Genomic DNA, 18,367 nt, shown 5'->3' with positions numbered 1-18,367 from the left:
ATCTCACGTTCCATCCCTCCCTCACTCGTGAACAAGACCCCAAGATACTTAAACTCCTCCACTTGGGGCGAGGACTCTCCACCGACCTGAAGAGGGCATACCACCCTTATCCGGTCGAGAACCATGGCCTCAGATATAGAGGTGCTGATCTTCATCCCACCCAGCTGCAAACCGTCCCAGTGCACGCTGAAGGTCCAGGTTTGATGAGTCCAACAGGACATCATCTGCAAAAGTAGTGATGAATTATACTGTATAGATTTTATTACAGTATTACATAAATCTTAATGATGGGTTTTTAACAGAATATCATTTTATTACTTTATGAAAGGCATTTCAAACCCAAATTATCTTTATTTTTATGGAGCAGTGGAAGCACTCCCAGTTTTGTTGACTGGCCAAACACTTAATCATGTGACCATTACCTACTAATCAGTCATGCAGCTTTCCCTCAGTTGACTTACTAATGCTCTTTGGCAAAATGAGGCAGGATTAATTCAACTATCATCCTAATAGAGGGTTTTTTGGACAGATCTTCATGCCACTAGGAAATTATTCCGTTTGGTCTGGAAGGCATAATTCCTGTAATAGAAATGCACTCATGTTCTTATTTTAAAGTGTGCACCACTCAGCACACAAACTTTACAACCAAGGAAAACATTTAGATTAAGGATTAACAAACATCGAGGTTCTTAACACCTTCTTGTCTTCACGCACAACAAGACAACAACCCATTTCCTCGATATATGCAGTCCTGCAGAAGGCACCCAATACTCCGTTTCACATTAATGGACAATAATCTAACTACTTGCACAATACAACATGCATAGCATGTCCTATACAGCATACACATGTCAGAAAGCACAAACTGCATTTCTTAAAATGGATGATCATTAAGATCCGAAACCTAATTTATAACCTGTTCTTAACTTCCTGACTTAAAGAGGACTCCAGTGTTGTATCATTGTTGTTTGTAATGTACTTGTTGTACTTTCACATTCCAAAATTCATGAATAAGCATTTCACCACAAATCTAAAAGCATTTTATTTTCCTTAACAGTGGTTTACCATAAAATACATTGTTGACATTTTTGAATTTTTTTTAGATATTAACTGCTGTTCATGTTCATGACATTTTCTTCAGCAGCAGAAATTCAAGAAAGAAAAAAAACCCCACTTAAGTTGCGTCATTTTCTCCTTATGAAACAGAAACAGGTAAAATCGCGTTAGTAAAAAGCGGTTTGTCCTTCGTGGCTCGCCGTAGAGCCACGCGTCGTGGGCGGGGAGGTGCAACGCAAAGGCAAAGAGGTCAAGAGGAGGGGGAACAAAACCACGTGTGCTCCCCACCATGTACAGCTCTGTCCTTCCTCGGTAGACTTGTTTTCGTAAGCTTTGGAGCCTCGCATGTCGCCAGCCAGCTAGCGTTAGCCGGAGAAGCAGACCCACTATTTATTCTACACTCACATTCAAGCAAACACAGCTGAAGGGTTTCTGTTGCCACGCTGACCGCTGATCATGGTGAGCAAGACGGATGACATCCCGACGTCAGTGCCTACCTGCACACCGGTTGATCTCGCAAATGACGCCAGGAATGGAGTCCAGGATGTCAAAGAGCCCAGCAAGACAAGCCTGAAGGATTCTTGTGGTTGTGGTGAGACAGATTAGTTCATATCTTCATGAACTTTGTACAGGCATATGGTGATCACATGGATTCACATATATGCAGACAGCAAAATTTTGATATGGTCAGCATAACAGTTTTCAGTCTGTTAAATATTTTATTATTTTGTCATAACATCGACTATAAGTTGTGACATTTACATCCATTCTGTGTGGTTTAGAAGTCACTGAACCATCGGTGATGGTCTTCCTGGAGTTTACCCTCTCTTCTCAAGTTCAGAGGGTCTCCCTGGCGAGCAGCTCGACACAAATGCGCTTCTGATCTGTATGCGTCGAGTCATCTTATCTCATTGGTTTTCTAGTCACTTCCGCAGTATCAAATTGATTTCAACACCGATTACATGTTTGCGTGTAATTCGATCTGACGCCGACGCAAACAAGCAGTCAAGGCTAACCCAAACAACCGGTTTGCTAGCCGGACTCCTCGCTAACTATACGGCTAGTTAGCTCACCGGCTAATCACATCGGAAGTCATCAGCCGCTCTCAACATGGTGGCTTTATCATAAACTAAATATATTTCGTTTAAGAAATATTCGCAAATGACTTGGGCGTGCTACACAAGCCGCATGTGTAGCAACTAATTTGCTGTTAACTTTGGGCAGCAGCTCTGCCTGGAGCTAACTCGCACATGTTCGGTAACAGTCTACGAAATGAACTGAAGGTCACCTTCAGTGGAGCGGCGCACTGCTCACCCGGACACCGGGGTGTCGGGGACAAGCTGTCATTTTATCCACGCATCAAGTGTCGTCAGACTTGTCTTTAATATCCATTCAGGATTATATAGTGTATTGTGATGCAAATTAAGACACGTCGGTGGGCGGTAAGGCTGTCATTACAGGGCATAATAGCCAACTGCGTCTGTCTCCCCCCCCCTCTAAAGAATAGAAGGTCGAGTGTTCTCGGCTCGACCCGGAAGCGGAAACTGACTGTTGTACAAAAAGTCATAATGGTGCATCTAGAATGAGAAGGTTACGCTAATAACACATGAAGTGACATAAAGTGGTGAGTATATTGCCCAAATAGACGAAGGGATGGCTTTTCGCAGCGGATAGTTTTCGGTGGCAAATTAAATTATCAGCGTTGCAACAACTTTGAGAGCAGCAGAAGTCCCTGTCTGCAGACACACCTGGGACCTGGACTCTTGTCATACCTGTCGTATAAAAACAAGCGTGTGGTTGAGATGAGTACGTGCAGGTTGGATGTTCTTACTGATGTATTTGTCTTGCATTCCTCCCTAAAGTCAACATGAATACAAAATTGTCAGTCAACATTAAACGGATTAACATCTATTTGGGAGATTAATTAAAAGGGAAGCAACATGTCCCACACTTTCAAGTTTACCCACCCCAATTATGATCACTTGCTGACAGGTATTTCATGGCACAAGTGATGATGGATTATCTGAGAATTGATATTGATAATCGTTGTTTGCTTTAACTTAATTGTGGCCTCCTATAAGAAAGGAAAGGAACTGTTATAAATATGACTTTGGAAAGGTTTGCACTGAGCTGTAAGATCAGAGCTGTAACAGGATGTACAGTATGTGTAGGCCTAAAGGAGAAGAAACTGCAGAAGTTAACAAAACAGAAAATGTGTTACCTTTGTTTTATATAGTCAAAAAAACTTTCTCCTGCATAAGTTGTTTAAATTTTTAATTGCTAAGTTTGTTTGATCAGCTGTGGAAATGAGTTGCTCTGACACAGCAAAGGTCAGGATGCACAACTGTTTTTCTCGTCTGACACTGAGGGCTGTGTACGTAATGGTTTTAGATGGCATTCTGGTGTTCCACAAGGAAAAAAGGCCTGATGTATAATACAACAGGTTCAGTCCCATTTCCAGACGCCTGATCCAATGTCTGTCTGTTTACTCTGTGGTGCAACAAACCTGATTATGGACAGAACTTATGTGTTGTTGTTTTCCTGGTTGTCTGAGAGCCGGTGCTACCCTGGCAGCAGCTCCAGGCACACAGAGTTTATAGATGCCCAGTTGTTGTTGAGTTCACTGTTTTACTAAAGACGTTTGTTTCTAAGTGTTACATCATCTAGTAAAAGAACAAGTGAATTCTCACAGTGACTTGGCAGTTTGAGGCAGAGTTCAATTTAGTTGGTCAGTTGCCTTTTATAAGTTTGTGATTTCTTTTCACCTTGTCATCTAGCAGCAGTCACAAATGTGTGATTTTGTGGAGTGTTCAGATCTGTGATTTTGCGCACAAGTAGTGGACGGCTCGGTCTTCTTTCCGTCCTCCTCTTATAAGAACATATAGAATTTGAACCTCAAGGATGTAAATAAATGTGTGTATTCAGTGTGTATGTGTTGGTGTGTTTTATGAGTCTTGGTTGAAGAATTTTTGATTTTCACGTGTAGTCAAATTCAGTTATTTTTGTGTGCACACCTAGAAGTTTCCAATGTTGGGACTTTTTTACAGTGAAAATTCACAAATGATTCTATGATGAGGGTTTTATTATAATGTTGATGACAGGAATTGCCTGCAAAGAAATGAAGACAGGAGCAGTTTTGGTGAACAGAATTTATTCATGGAATTATGAAACAATTGGTGGAAATACGACTCAGAATCTGTCCTTTTGAAAACAAGAAAGCTCTGTATGTAATGTTGTTTTTCTGGGATCAGGTGTTGCTGTGAGGATGAGGGAAATGATTTCATATTTAGGATCAAGTGAAAACTTTACTGATGCCTCATTTTCACATCTTTTTTTTTGGTGCAAATCTTTGCAGAGGATAAAAACGTGATCTGGTCTGTAAAGTTTTTAACTGCCCTGAAGCTTGTTGTTGTTATTCAGAATATGCTCCCCACCCCTCTCTCTCTCTCTTTTTTTTTGTTGGACTGACTTTGTTCAGGTTTTTGCACAGTGATCCAGTGAGGAGGTCCCTCCCCTCTTTTTGGCCCCTTTTCTTCAGTAACCCTGGAGCCATTTGCCCTTGGCAATGAGTGAGGACATTGGCTTGCTGTGTCCCGAGGGAGAAAACAGGTGTCTGACGTCCACATATAGTCGGCCCTGCTCCTTGAAATCATTATGCTCAAGGCTGTCAATTTTATTTATTTAATGTTCTTTTATACATATTTTCCACCATGTTTATTACATAAATATGAATACCCGTCATATCGACAGATTGAACGTCCTTAAATGAGTCAAAGCTTCTTGCTGATTGGTTTATATTCAGCTTGCATGTTTTTATTTGCCACAAAAATCCATGCGAGTGGCCAAGAATTCTTTTTTTTTTCTTTTTTTTTTGTGAATGCTGGAATCTGAACACGTCAGCTGAGATAATCTTGCAACAATGTTGCGACAGTTTTTGGTTTTAAGTTTTTGCTGCAAATACTTTCTGACTACATGAACAATGGACTTGCTTTGTGATTTGCACTTTAAACTTTGACGGATGTCTTGTGAATGCTCCATTGATGATTGATAAAAGTTAGTTTTGTCATCTGCACTGTTTTTAACTTGCTGTGATGTTTTTACATCAACCCGCTGGTATAGAAAGAAAGAAGTCTGCTGTATTGATCCCCCGCAGGGGGCATTATCTGTCCACTCCAATCATTCGTTTTTCTTGCTAGTCACACGTGCAGTACACGTGTGTGTAGAGGAAAGACACACACACACACACACACACACACACACACAAAGAGCCTGTCAGCATTCAGATGTGAGGTATAGTGGTGAGCAGTTCCTCCATGATGCGCCCCTATGAGCAACTTATCGGGGTACGGTGCCTTGCTCAAGGGCACCGTTGGCAGTGCTCAAGAGGTGATTGGCAGTTCAGTGTGTGGCAACATCACACTGGTGGTGGTGTTGCCACAAAGATGACTTGCTTTACACTGTTGCGTCGACTGTTACTTCGATGGCGGCTGTGTGGGATCTTCTGGTCTCTTAGTGTGTTGTCAATATCCTTAACTGCTCATCTAATTCTAAATCAGAAGGTCTAAACTTCACTGATGACCCACGTCTCCTCCATTGCAGGACACAGTGCAGAAACAGCCATGGTGAATGGTGACGGGGCTCATGGGCACACGGAGGAGTCGGAATCAAAGCAGGATGGGAATAGCAAGACCGACCTAGGAGATGAGTCTAATGAACAGGAAGTTATCGTGATCCAGGACACGGGCTTCACTCTTAAGATCCAGGCACCTGGAGCAGAGCCATTTGACCTGCAGGTTTGGATTAGCACCTCATAAATAGCAGAGAGGAAGCGTGGAAACACAGACAATAAATTTGCATGAACGAAATGATGTGTTTATAATTGCAAACAAAGTCAAAGTCTCACCACAGGCTTTCGAGGGTTACCCTGCAGCATAAACACAAGGAATATTTCTGCAACATATTTGGTCTATCTAGAACCAAACAGGTTGATTTATCTCAAATTGCAAACATTTCTCTACTTATCTCTGTCCCCATCTGTCAGGTGTCTCCACAGGAAATGGTGCAGGAGATCCATCAGGTGCTGATGGACCGTGAGGACACCTGCCACCGCACCTGCTTCTCCCTGCAGCTGGACGGCAACGTACTGGACAATTTTGCAGAACTCAAGTCCATCGAGGGCTTGCAGGAAGGCTCGCTGCTCAAAGTGGTGGAAGGTGAGATTAGAACCGTTTTTAATTCCCACTTGTTGTTGTCATTCCAAGAGGAACAGGAAACTACTGTGACTATGTTACAGCTTCATAAATAAACATCAGAAGGTGGTTGTAACTGTCTTAGCTTCAGGGAAGACGATATAGGGTCCAGCGTTCTATGTCACATGGTCACTGGTGTGGCGCTGTGATGTCATTGGCTAACCTGGTCATTTCATAACCTGATTAAGGTTTTCTGAGATCATCATGAATGTGGTGTTGTTTTCTTTTCCACCTACAGCCCGACACTAAGTCCATCAGGGATCTTCTTGGATCGATTTGGATTTTTCAGGCAATACTTTACTGTTCCCGTGAAACTACTGGCTTTCTCTTTTCCCCAGAGCCCTACACAGTGCGTGAGGCCCGAATCCACGTCCGTCACATCAGAGACCTTCTGAAAAGCTTAGACCCTTCCGACGCCTACAACGGTGTGGACTGCAACTCCCTCTCCTTCCTCAGTATCTTCACCGATGGAGACCTTGGAGGTACGGTGCTTTTTGAGACATTTATGCTGAAGGAACAGACTTGGTCCTGCAGAGACGAACCACGTTTTAGTTCACTCTAATGTCCACTTTGTCCAGGACCACCCGCCAAAACAAAATTCCGCAATATAGCGACAAAATATTAATTATTTACAGTAATTTAAACGTTTATGAACCCTCCCCATACTGATATTAAACCACCTCATATCTGTGTTACGTTTTCCCACACTCTTAAAGACTTGCAACCCCCCCTGGTGTTTCTTATGAAGGATGACGCACACAATGAACGGTCTTTATTTGGCGATGGATTACCGTACTTGTGAAAATAGCTACAATCTTTTAGACCACCGACTTTCATTTTGCTTATTTTTTTAATCGGACGGCAGACAGCGGTAAGCGAAAGAAAAAGGGCAACGAGCTGGAGCAGATTGACTGCACCCCCCCAGAGTACATCCTGCCTGGCAGCAAAGAGCGCCCCCTGGTTCCTCTCCAGCCACAGAACAAGGACTGTAAGGTGAGGCTCTGGAATATTACTAAAAATAGTACAATAAAGTACTATGTCATATACATTTCATTCAGCTAATGTTGTAACGCCTCCAAAAGCCCCTGCAGTGCCTGAAGGTCCTGATGATGAGCGGCTGGAACCCCCCACCTGGAAACAGGAAGATGCACGGTGACCTCATGTACCTATACATTGTGACTGTGGAGGAGCGCCATGTCAGCATCACTGCCTCTACACGCGGCTTCTACCTCAACCAGTCAGTGAACGCCTCCTCCTCGCCTCCGTTGACTCTCATTCAGCTCCATAAATACTTTGGACACAAAGCATGTGGTTGTTGCTGCAGATCGACTTGAAGTTATGTCTGTCCGTCCGTTAGTCCACCAAATATCTTCACAACCGTTGCAAAAAGCACATTACTCGGGCAGCAAAGGGGATGGAAATGAGATGATGACCTTGAGAAAACTAGGTCAAGGTCAAATTTCAACTTTTGTACTTTTTTGGGGGTTTTTTTGCTCGCATCTCAGGAACCGGATAAGATGGAAAGACGAAACACAAGGCGTTAAATACAGGGAGGCAAGGGGGGGTGAAAAATAGATCACAACCTTGACCTTCAAAAACTAAGTCAAGGTCACATTTTCACTTTTATACCTTTTTTAGGTGCACATCTCTGAAATTACATGACAAATAGAACGCACCAGTTACATGTTGGATCATGGGTTCTATAAAAGGATGCCGACCTATGAAAATAGGTCAGGGTAAAATTTTGAATTCAGGGTGTGGCAGGATGTCGCAGTCTCTGACTGCCTTGTTTCTTGTAATACTATTAATGTTGGCGAGTCAGCATTTTCTCCACTTTATAGACTTTGGGAGCCATGACAGTAAAGGACTTGTTTCACCTCTTCTTCCTTTTCAGGGGGATCATTAACGTTGACTTTCTTCTGTCTTCTTGTGTATATGTTTGCGTTCCAGATCTACTACCTACACTTTCAATCCCAAGCCGGCCAATCCCAGCTTCCTGACCCATTCGCTGGTGGAGCTGCTGAGCCAGATCAGTCCTGCCTTCAAGAAGAACTTCACTGCCTTGCAAAAAAAAAGGTTAAAAAAAACAAACCATCATTGCTTTTTAGTTTGCCGCTTCTTTCTCCGCAGCAGCAGTCTGTCTCAAACATCTGGAAAATGATAAGAGCTCTTGGAGTTGATGTTCTGGTTGTGTTTTTGTTGCAGGGTCCAGAGACACCTGTTTGAGAGGATAGCCACACCTTTCCAGGTGTACAGCTGGACTGCTCCACAGGTAGACCACGCCATGGACTGTGTCCGCGCTGAGGACGCCTACACCTCCCGTCTGGGGTATGAAGAGCACATACCTGGACAGGTGGGCACATCTGAACACAGCAGGATATCATCCAGAGGAGAAATGTACCAGTGGTTTTTTTTCTCAGTATAAAGTTTTTTTCTGGTGCTCCTCTGCCTTCAGACTAGAGATTGGAACGAGGAGCTGCAGACCACCAAAGAGCTCCCCAGGAAGAATCTGCCTGAACGCCTGTTAAGGGAGAGAGCCATTTTTAAGGTACTGCAGAGTCTCATTTTTGTCCCGTTGCACGAGTCTGTCTGTAGTGATTTATACGTTAACTCTGGTAATGTTGCGTCAGTCGACAAGCTCAAAATCCAACTTAACACGCTTCTACCAAATAATACCCCCCCCCCCCATGCAGGTCCACAGTGACTTTGCAGCAGCTGCTACTCGAGGTGCCATGGCGGTCATTGATGGGAACGTGATGGCCATCAATCCCGGTGAGGAAACTCGGATGCAGATGTTCATCTGGAACAACATCTTCTTCAGCCTGGGCTTCGACGTGCGGGATCATTATCGTGAGCTGGGGGGAGATGCCGCCGCCCATGCAGCCCCCACGAATGACTTGAATGGGGTACGGGCTTACGGGGCAGTGGACATTGAGGGCCTGTACACTTTGGGGACAGTGGTGGTGGACTACAGAGGCTACCGCGTCACCGCCCAGTCCATCATCCCCGGTATCCTGGAGCGCGAGCAGGAGCAGAGCGTCATCTACGGATCCATCGACTTTGGAAAGACGGTCGTTTGTCACGAAAAATACATGGAGCTGCTGGAGAAAACCAGCAGGCCTCTGAAGGTCAGTGTCTCAACTCCTGTGAGCGGTTCACGCCGTAATAAAGCCTGCTAAAGATAAAGTCTCCAAAATTAGAAATGCAGTGGTACCTCTACTTACGAAATGATTTGGTTCTGGAAGAAATTACGTTCCAAGCCCCCCAAAATTCAGACATAAATGTTTTATAAAGCATAAATGATTTGTCATCATTGAATATTCAAACTTCAAACTGCAGGTCCAGAAGCACAAGGTCCTGAATGAGAAAAACGAGAGCGTGGAACTCTGTTCGTCCGTTGAGTGTAAAGGTATCATTGGAAACGATGGCCGCCATTACATTCTGGACCTCCTTCGCACCTTCCCCCCCGACCTCAACTTCCTCCCGGTGGATGGAGAGGAGCTTCCTCCAGAGACCCGGCTCCAAGGCTTCCCCCGCCAGCACCGCCATCGCCTAGCGTGTCTACGCCAAGAGCTCATCGAGGCCTTCGTGGAGCACAGGTAGGTGTCTGTCTGCCTGTTGGACATCCTCACGTGTAACATACGTGTCCGAATGTTTATTCTGCTGCCGTGTTCCACAGATATCTTCTCTTCATGAAGATGGCGGCGCTACAGCTCATGCAACAGAAGGCAAACAAGGACACAAAGACTGACACACCCGCCATCAGAGAAACCTCTGAGAAAAGCATTGAAAGCAATCCCGACACAATCCAGACCCCCGGTGTCACGGAGGTCTCCACGGAGCAGACAGACAGCACCTCTGGGGACACACAAGCAGAGACTGACGGGGAAGAAACCCCCTCAAAGCCCGCCACAAACGGGCCTCTCGACCTCACAACAGTCCAGAACGGGGAGTGCAGGAACCCGCTCGATGGTAAGGAGCTTGAGGAAAGTATTCCAGGATTAGCTCAGGCCAAAGAGCTCGCGGAAACCTTAGTTGGTGAAGATGGATCTTGTGTTGGTATGTAAAAAAATACCCAAAAACCCCCAAATAATCCCAGGATGAAGCAGGAAGAACTACTTGGTGGGTCATTGGTGACAAAAAGGTTGATCTGTTAAATGATCTTAAATTCTAAAAGTCTCTGGCGACTGATTTTAGTGACGGATTGAGTTTTTGTAAGAGAATAAATTGAGTTTCAGTGGTTCGTCCACCAGACCCAGGTGTTCCTGCGCCGTCCTCTGCCTGCAGTGAGGAAGAGTGTTCGAGTGTTAACACCCAATCAACACGTCTGTTTGGTGCCTTTGCTCTGGGATTCAAGTCTAATCGTTTAAATCTGATTAAATCAGTTGCTCTGCCCATTAATCCCAAAACGTCTCCGCATGCAGAAATAATCTAGTATTCAATGATTTTGAGTGATGCTTTTTCAATCCTGGATCAAACAATCTGCCTGTCCAACAGGTTTTTAATTTGCCGTGTTTGTAGTCATAGTTTTGAGTGTGTGTGTGTGTGTGAGAAAATATGAGTCCACAGTAAGGTTATAAAATCTGTTGAAACACTTGTGATGATGAGTCGAATCTTGACTACCATTTTAAACTACATTTTTAGGTGGATTCTGACTTGATGTGGATGTGATCACTTCTTATTTTTGGACTTCTAACAGTTTTTCATCTTTTTTTTGGTGTTTTTTTTGGTGATCTAATCACAAATAGATCCCAAAAGCCGAGAAGTGGTCCTCAATGCCTGCAAGGCAGTCGGTTCCATCAGCAACACATCGTTTGACATTCGCTTCAACCCGGACATCTTTTCACCAGGTGAGCATGACGACGATGGTTTGTCATGTGTGCATACAGAAAATCCTGACAATAGTTGCCAGGGTGTTAAGACTGAAAACTGAATGCACTGAAATTCATATTAGAAACGTTGGGTTAAGCTCCCTAAGGATGAAAAATATTTGTAAAAAATAATGAAATTAAAAGAAACGACTCTATTTTGGACCACAAGCTTCATTCTGTTTCTGCAGATGATTCTGTTGTTCATTATGTGAAGAATTAAAGTCGAGCACAGTTTTGAGTTTGACTGAAATTTTGACGTATAGGCCTTGACTTGAATTACTCAGGTGTGTGTGTGTGTTTATGTGTGTGTGTGTGTTTTGTGTGGAAAAAACAGGTGTACGATTCCCAGACGACTGCACAGACGACGTCCAAAAACAGAAGCAGCTCCTCAAAGACTCTTCTACCTTCCTGGTGTCGTGTCAGATCCCGTCCCTGGTGAGTTCCACAGATAATCTGTCCACAGATGATCTGTCGGGTGTGGAACAGAAACGGATCGAAATGTATGATTGAGCCGTGTGTGTGTGTGTGTGTGTGTGTGTGTGTGTGTTTACCAGATTAAAGACTGTTTGGATCACAGTGCTGTTCCCATGGATGGAGCTACGCTGACCGAGGCCTTACACCAGAGAGGGATCAACGTTCGGTATTTAGGCTCTGTTCTGGAGTTCATGGATAAAACTCCTGCCAAAGCCCAGCTGGAGCACATCTATGTGAGTCTGAATCCAAACACTCCCACTTCCTGTTTGCGCTTTAGGGTTTTGTCGCACTAATTTTCCTTTTGTTAAATATTTCAGAGGATAGGAATCATCGAGCTCATCACCAGATGTGCAAAACACATCTTCAAAGCGTACCTGCAGGTTCGTAAGACTGAACGTACGCCTTCAGAAGAACCGTTACCTACTTTGATTGACATCTGATTTTCTCTGACATGTAGGGGGTGGAGCTGTCGGCCCTGTCTGCGGCCGTGAGCCACTTCCTCAATTGCTTCCTGAGCTCCTTCCCCGACGCCGTCGCCCACCTTCCTCCCGACGAGCTGGCGTCACGTCGCAAAAGCCGCAAACGTCGTAACAAGGTCCCCACCGGCGGCGACAACACGGCGTGGACCAACCTGACACCCCAGGAGTTGTGGAAGAACATCGCTTGTGAAGCGCAGAGTTATTATCACTACACCATCAAGTGGTGAGGACCTCTTCTGTTCACGGGAAACCCATAATTACCTCTTTTTTTTACACTTTTTTTTTTCTTGAAACATTTTTTGACAGTGATGGTGTGGACCAGTTGGTGGAGAATTACAACCTCCAGAAAATCACCCTACTTCGAGAAATTTCAATCAAAACCGGCATCCAGGTACCCCCCCCCCCCGTTTGTGACCACCCTAGATGCTTCTTTGAACGTTGCTTTCATGGCGTTTCCTCTTCTCTCCGCTCCAGATCCTGATAAAGGAATACAACTTCGACAGCCGTCACAAACCCGCCTTCACTGAGGAGGACATTCTGAACATCTTCCCTGTCGTCAAGCACGTCAACCCAAAAGCGTCCGATGCTTTCCACTTCTTCCAGAGTGGACAAGCCAAAGTGCAGCAAGGTTAAAAGATGCTTTATTTAAGAGACTGAAAAAGGAATTTGCAGGGTTTTTATTTATTTTTTGAAGAACAAGGTAACCAGTTCAAAGTGTATCTCCTCAGGCTTCCTGTTTCTTTCCAGGTTTTCTGAAGGAGGGCTGTGAGCTGATCAGCGAGGCGCTGAACCTCTTCAACAACGTGTACGGAGCCATGCACGTGGAGATCTGCGCCTGCTTACGCCTGCTGGCGCGTCTGAATTACATCATGGGAGATCACCCAGAAGTAGGCAGAAATGCATCGCCTCAGGCATCGTGTGCGACATCTACACGTGATCTACAACTGATGTTTGTGTTCACCTGCAGGCTCTCAGCAACCAGCAGAAGGCTGTTCTGATGAGTGAGAGAGTTCTTGGCATCGAACATCCCAACACAATTCAAGAATATGTAAGTTTTCACAGCAGGTGTTAAAAACGGATTCTTTCTTAGAGACGTTTGACACTCCTTTAGTAAACGTTTGTATCCTTCACTCATCAGATGCATTTGGCTCTGTACTGCTTCGCCAATGGACAACTGTCAACCGCCTTGAAGCTTCTTTATCGGGCCCGTTACCTCATGTTCCTGGTCACCGGGGAGGATCACCCAGAAATGGCTCTTCTTGACGTGAGTAGTTTAATCACTGACACAAAATTTTTTTTTTAAAAACTCAGTTTATATACAGAAATCCCTCATTTATTAATTAAAGAATTAATCTGCTTCAAACTTCAGATCAGGAAATAACCCGTCCTGTTCAAACTGAGTGGTACACTGGAATTGAATTTAACCAGTTTTTAATGTCAGGTTGCTAATTTAATGGCAAATACCTCACCTCACTGCAGTATGGGGAGGGTTCATAAACATTTCAATTCCCATAAATTATCAAATAAATCAGCGCTACATTGCAGAATTTTTTTCCTGGAACGCATTAACCGCAAGTATGGAGGGATTACTTCATAAAGGTGTTGAACGCGTTCTCATTCTTCCACAGAGTAACATTGGGCTGGTGCTACATGGAGTGATGGAGTACGATTTAGCTCTAAGATTTCTGGAGAACGCTTTGACCATCAACACAAAATACCATGGACCTCGGTCCCTTAAGGTGGCGCTCAGGTAGGGGGGACGCTTGTCATCCCGTAAACAGGTAGTAGGTATGACTCTGACTTGACGTGAGTTGTTTTATGTGTTCCTCGTCACGTTTTTAGTCATCACGTAGTTGCAAGAGTTTATGAGAGCAAAGCCGAGTTCCGCTCAGCGCTGCAGCATGAGAAGGAGGGCTACACCATTTATAAGAACCAGGTGAGGAACCAGGAGGCTCCACACGTTATTATTATTGTTATTTGCGATGGAGCAATATCTTGCTTTCCTCTTCTCAGATGGGTGAAGCGCACGAGAAAACCAAGGAAAGCTCGGAGTATCTGAAGTATCTCACTCAACAAGCTGTGGCTCTTCAGAGAACCATGAACGAGATCTACAAGAACGGATCCAATGCCAGCATCACACCCCTCAAGGTAGCGCCTCAGAGTCCACATACAACCCGTTTCTCCGTCTGTCACACCTCCAACAGTCATTCTGTGTGTTCTCCATTTCCCAGTTCACTGCCCCCAGCATGGCCAGTGTCCTTGAGCAGCTCAACATCATCAATGGCATCATCTTTATACCACTGAGGTAATGGGAAACTGAAACTGAAGTTTGTTAACTCTCCGGAAAATGGAATCAAAGTATAACATGAATAGACCATAATGCTTTGAATCCAGAAGTCCATCATTTACCACACTGTGCATCAGACGGCTTGTTAAAAAACAACACTTATGCCATGCAGCTTGAGCAGGTTTCTCTAACTGTATACATGCAACCCTAATTTTAAAAATATATAAATATAGAATAAAGGAATACGCTTTTTTTTTCATAAATTAAACTCCAGATTTGTAAAAATCAGAAAAAACCTTAAACTAGCGAGTCAAAATTCCTAGGATAGCTGTTTAAACTAACAAACATAACATCAAAAAAAATAAATCCCAAATCCTTTAGACAAATTTAGAAGCTTTTTTTTCTCAGATTGTTCAAAAAGTGATTGTTGCTACATGTAAGTGAAAAAAAAAAGTTTTAAAAAATCAAATCATTTCATAAAATGTCACAATACAAAGAGTGATTTAATCAGTTTCAGTTTATTCATACATTGTTAAAGCACAGCACAAGTTAATTTAAATAGTTTGTGTTAAACCTGGGCCTGTTTTGTTGAATACAAAGCTGATATTCTTGCAGGAATTGAATAAAAGCACCGACACGAAGATCTTCCTCAACAGCTCTGAGTCTGACTCTGTTCTTAGTCTTTACAGAAGTCATGCTTAAAAATATATATTTTGTGGGGAAAGGGAGAAGACCTGAAATTGCTTTGTTTCTTAGGAACTCCTTGGCAGCAGTCAGCCTGGTAATGTTTTAGTAACAAGCGCTTTCCGGTGCAGAAAATAATGCGTCGCAGTTGTGGATTTTGTTCTTTCATTCTTATTACAAAGCCTTTGGTGCGCCACAGCGTGGCAGCTGCTCCATCGGGGCAAACACTTAGTCTTACCACTTCAGTCCTCCTCGTTCAAAGTTCTCTGAAGCAACTCAGAAAATTTCTTCTCCTGTTGTCGTTTCTGGTAATTCCTTGCGGAATAGAAAGTTTTCCTCCATCAACAAAGCGTACATTTGCCTTAAGTTGAGCGTGTGGACAGATATCTGTTGATTCATCATGTTGCAGTGCAGATGACTTCATGAAAGCTATTTCTTCTTCCTTCCAGCCAAAAAGATTTGGAGAACCTGAAGGCAGAAGTTCAGCGGCGCCAGCACCTGCAGGAGTTGGGAAAGATGGAGGAGCCCAGTGACGACGGCCTGCTGGAACTAGAGGATAAAATTCCCGTCGATTAAGTTCCGGATACTCTCAGCACGGCTCCTATCTGCTGCTAGGGCGGGGGGGGGACGACGTCATGAGACGATAGCCATGTGAATGTGACTGTGGACCTGAAACGGAAGAAATCAGCATTGAAATAGACAGGGGGAGGGATGTGTCAGTGCAATCCAGAGAATAAACTGTATATGTGATACAGAGCAAGAGTTTCCTGTATTATAGGAAGAGAAAGTACAAACAATATATAGAATCAGTGATCTGTGCAATCCCTGGGCCGTGAAGCCCTCTGTTGAAGGTCTTGGCTGCTTACAAGTATGATTGTAACTGAATGTGGGTGTAGCCAGAGAATGGAGACCAAGGATGACCATGACATTGTTATACCAGAGCCTTATCCATCGCACCGCGTTCCCCCCAATAACACTTCTGCTCAGCTCAACCCTTCAGCCACACTGTTGAGCCCCCGGACCATGATGTGCCCCACCATTCCCTGAAGAACCTCAGAAACCCCATGCACGTAGATGAAGGTCCTATTCCCATCCTTGCTGATGGTGCTCAAATGATGATGATGATGCACCCACCCTGTCCTAAATCTCAGGGGTACTTTCTACTGTGCACTAAAAGCAGAAAATGGGCACTAAATTTTACACGTTTCAAGTGGGGCTTCAGAAAATGAATTTTTTTTTTTTTTTTGTGGCGTCTTTTGTAGCATCATGCTCCCTCCAAGGTTAGATGATTTGATCCTTCTATCATTTGTTCATTCAGCATCGATGATCCCCCGTTTCTCCAACCGAGACGACAATTCAGTGACGTAACATGGAACCTTGAGCTTTTTTTTTGTTTGAATTTAATTTGCTGGTATTTTTTTCTTCCTTCTTTTTTTTAAGTACATATTCAGGGTTTGTAAAACTAGAAGAGAATTAATAAGGTATTTTAAGCCTGTTGATCATCAGTTAATTTAAAGCATGTCTGTTTTATAGAAAATGTATAGAAAGATGAAGATGTATAAATCTCTAACTCATTAGACAGTTGATTGATGTTCATCAAAAAAGTGCAAATCTGAAACGTCCACCTGAAGCAGTACACTTATGTATACACTAGTTGTGTTCATTCTGTTTTTACACATGTGCATGTATGTGTGTGAGACTGTGCTTTGTGTAGTCCAACGGAAAATCTGTTGGCCAGGGCTGTTGCTGCTTCTGCTGCTGCATAATTTAAAAAAGAGGCTAAGTGAACATTGTCTTTGCAAATGTTTTATTTTTCTACTCATGGTAAAGCTGTTGGATGACTAATACCTCTTCTTAAAACAATTATGGCCACATATGGCCACAAATCTGTTGTACGGATTGGTCCAGAGATTAACTTCTTCTTACCATTGGACAGGAGCTCAAGATTGGCAGTAGTTTTGCTGAGTGTGTGTGTGTGTGTGTGTTTTTTTTCCTTTTTACATTACTGAGTGATCTTTTCTTTATGTAAAGCCAGCAAGGAGTGTTTGCTCTTTGAGCAGTGTTTCATGCACTTTCTCACGTTCACAGCACAACCAAAAGTGGACAAAAGAAGGGCTGTGTCAATGTAATGTACCAAAAACACTGAGAAGGGGGCTGTTTGTGCTTGTATACATGCGTTGTATCCCTCCAATGGCAAGTTGTTACCTAATTGTTGCCGTGTCTAAATGTATGTAATTAAAGCAATAGAGAGATGGTGCTGGAACTGATTGTTTTTTAAAAAATCTTTATTTGTGCAAATGATAATTACTGGTTGGATTACATAAAAATAATAGAACTTGATATAAAAGGGCGTGCATGTGGAGCTCTTAAGACTACAACATAATTTGTTGCAGTAAATTTCCTGATTGTTTCCAAAAGCAAGATGCTTTACATCAACAGCAGAGCAGGGTGTGTATTATTCCTATTAATATTTACATTTCTGAATAGAACATGATGACAGAAGTCAATTACTTCACAAATTATACAAGTTAAATACGCTTCTTTGTTATTTTTTTTGTGTGGTTTCATTTCCCAACAGTAATACCACTACCGTCCAGCAGGGGGCATACTGCCGCCTGTCATGAGAATGATAACAAAAAGCTGCTGCAAAGTAAATCCACATAAATTAACACATTCTTAATTTTTTGTTGAATTTCTAAGAAGTTCATTATTTAGAACAAACGTAGTCTTGTGAGCATTCGCATAGATGTTGCGTTTTCTGCTCCTTTAGTACAGTCTTATTGAGCTGGAATGGAAGCGTGAAGAGAAACATTTCAATTATGACTAGTTTTAGTGTTAAATTTGCCAGATCTTATGTTATCGTATATTTGCATTAGCTACAGGAAAAGCATTTCTTGGAATAAATTACAGAGGATATTTTCACACAAAATTTGCTGTTCAATTGAAATGCAATTAAATTGTGGAATTAAATTTGCTTCAGTGTAAAAATAAAGGTGTAGAAAAATATCACTTAAAGTCCATCATAAATGTAATGAAGGACTTGCTACTCACAATTCAAATTGCTTTTGTCGTGTTTGTCACCTGAAATGGGTTTTTTTTTCTTAGCTAATGAAATGATTTTTAGGCATATTGTTTCAATCTCCCTTGATGATGTGTGATGCTTGTGTGTTGTATGTTCTTTTCAAAATTATTTTAAATATATATGACTGAATAAAATAGAAGAAAGAAAATTGGAAGTTTTGATCGTTCATACAATTAGTCATTGAG

General features: G+C 43.0%; 1 protein-coding gene across 3 annotated transcripts; it reads left to right on the top strand.

The window, feature by feature from the left end:
* Window positions 1-1,296: 1,296 nt before the first annotated feature.
* On the top strand, window positions 1,297-18,253 carry cluha (clustered mitochondria (cluA/CLU1) homolog a). Of its 3 annotated transcripts, none has more exons than XM_068317599.1 (27): window positions 1,297-1,648; window positions 5,656-5,849; window positions 6,098-6,269; window positions 6,644-6,787; window positions 7,171-7,298; window positions 7,388-7,542; window positions 8,256-8,381; window positions 8,511-8,658; window positions 8,761-8,853; window positions 8,999-9,433; window positions 9,645-9,904; window positions 9,985-10,364; window positions 11,054-11,155; window positions 11,511-11,611; window positions 11,731-11,883; window positions 11,968-12,030; window positions 12,108-12,352; window positions 12,436-12,520; window positions 12,604-12,757; window positions 12,877-13,016; window positions 13,097-13,177; window positions 13,268-13,393; window positions 13,758-13,879; window positions 13,972-14,065; window positions 14,143-14,277; window positions 14,361-14,434; window positions 15,550-18,253. In XM_068317599.1, the coding sequence occupies exons 1-27, from the start codon at window positions 1,513-1,515 to the stop codon at window positions 15,674-15,676; spliced, it is 4,173 nt and encodes a 1,390-aa protein (XP_068173700.1). In that variant the 5' UTR covers window positions 1,297-1,512; the 3' UTR covers window positions 15,677-18,253. The 3 variants fall into 3 exon arrangements, with proteins under 3 accessions (XP_068173700.1, XP_068173701.1, XP_068173702.1); XM_068317600.1 differs by having other exon boundaries at window positions 1,299-1,648; window positions 9,985-10,277; XM_068317601.1 differs by lacking the exon at window positions 1,297-1,648 and adding an exon at window positions 2,620-2,680.
* The last annotated feature ends 114 nt before the right edge of the window (window positions 18,254-18,367 follow it).

The sequence above is a fragment of the Antennarius striatus genome, chromosome 6 (genome assembly GCF_040054535.1).
Source record: "Antennarius striatus isolate MH-2024 chromosome 6, ASM4005453v1, whole genome shotgun sequence".
Taxonomy (NCBI): Eukaryota; Metazoa; Chordata; class Actinopteri; order Lophiiformes; family Antennariidae; genus Antennarius; species Antennarius striatus.
Note: the sequence above shows the minus strand (reverse complement) of the source record. Positions and strands in the feature narration are given on the sequence as shown.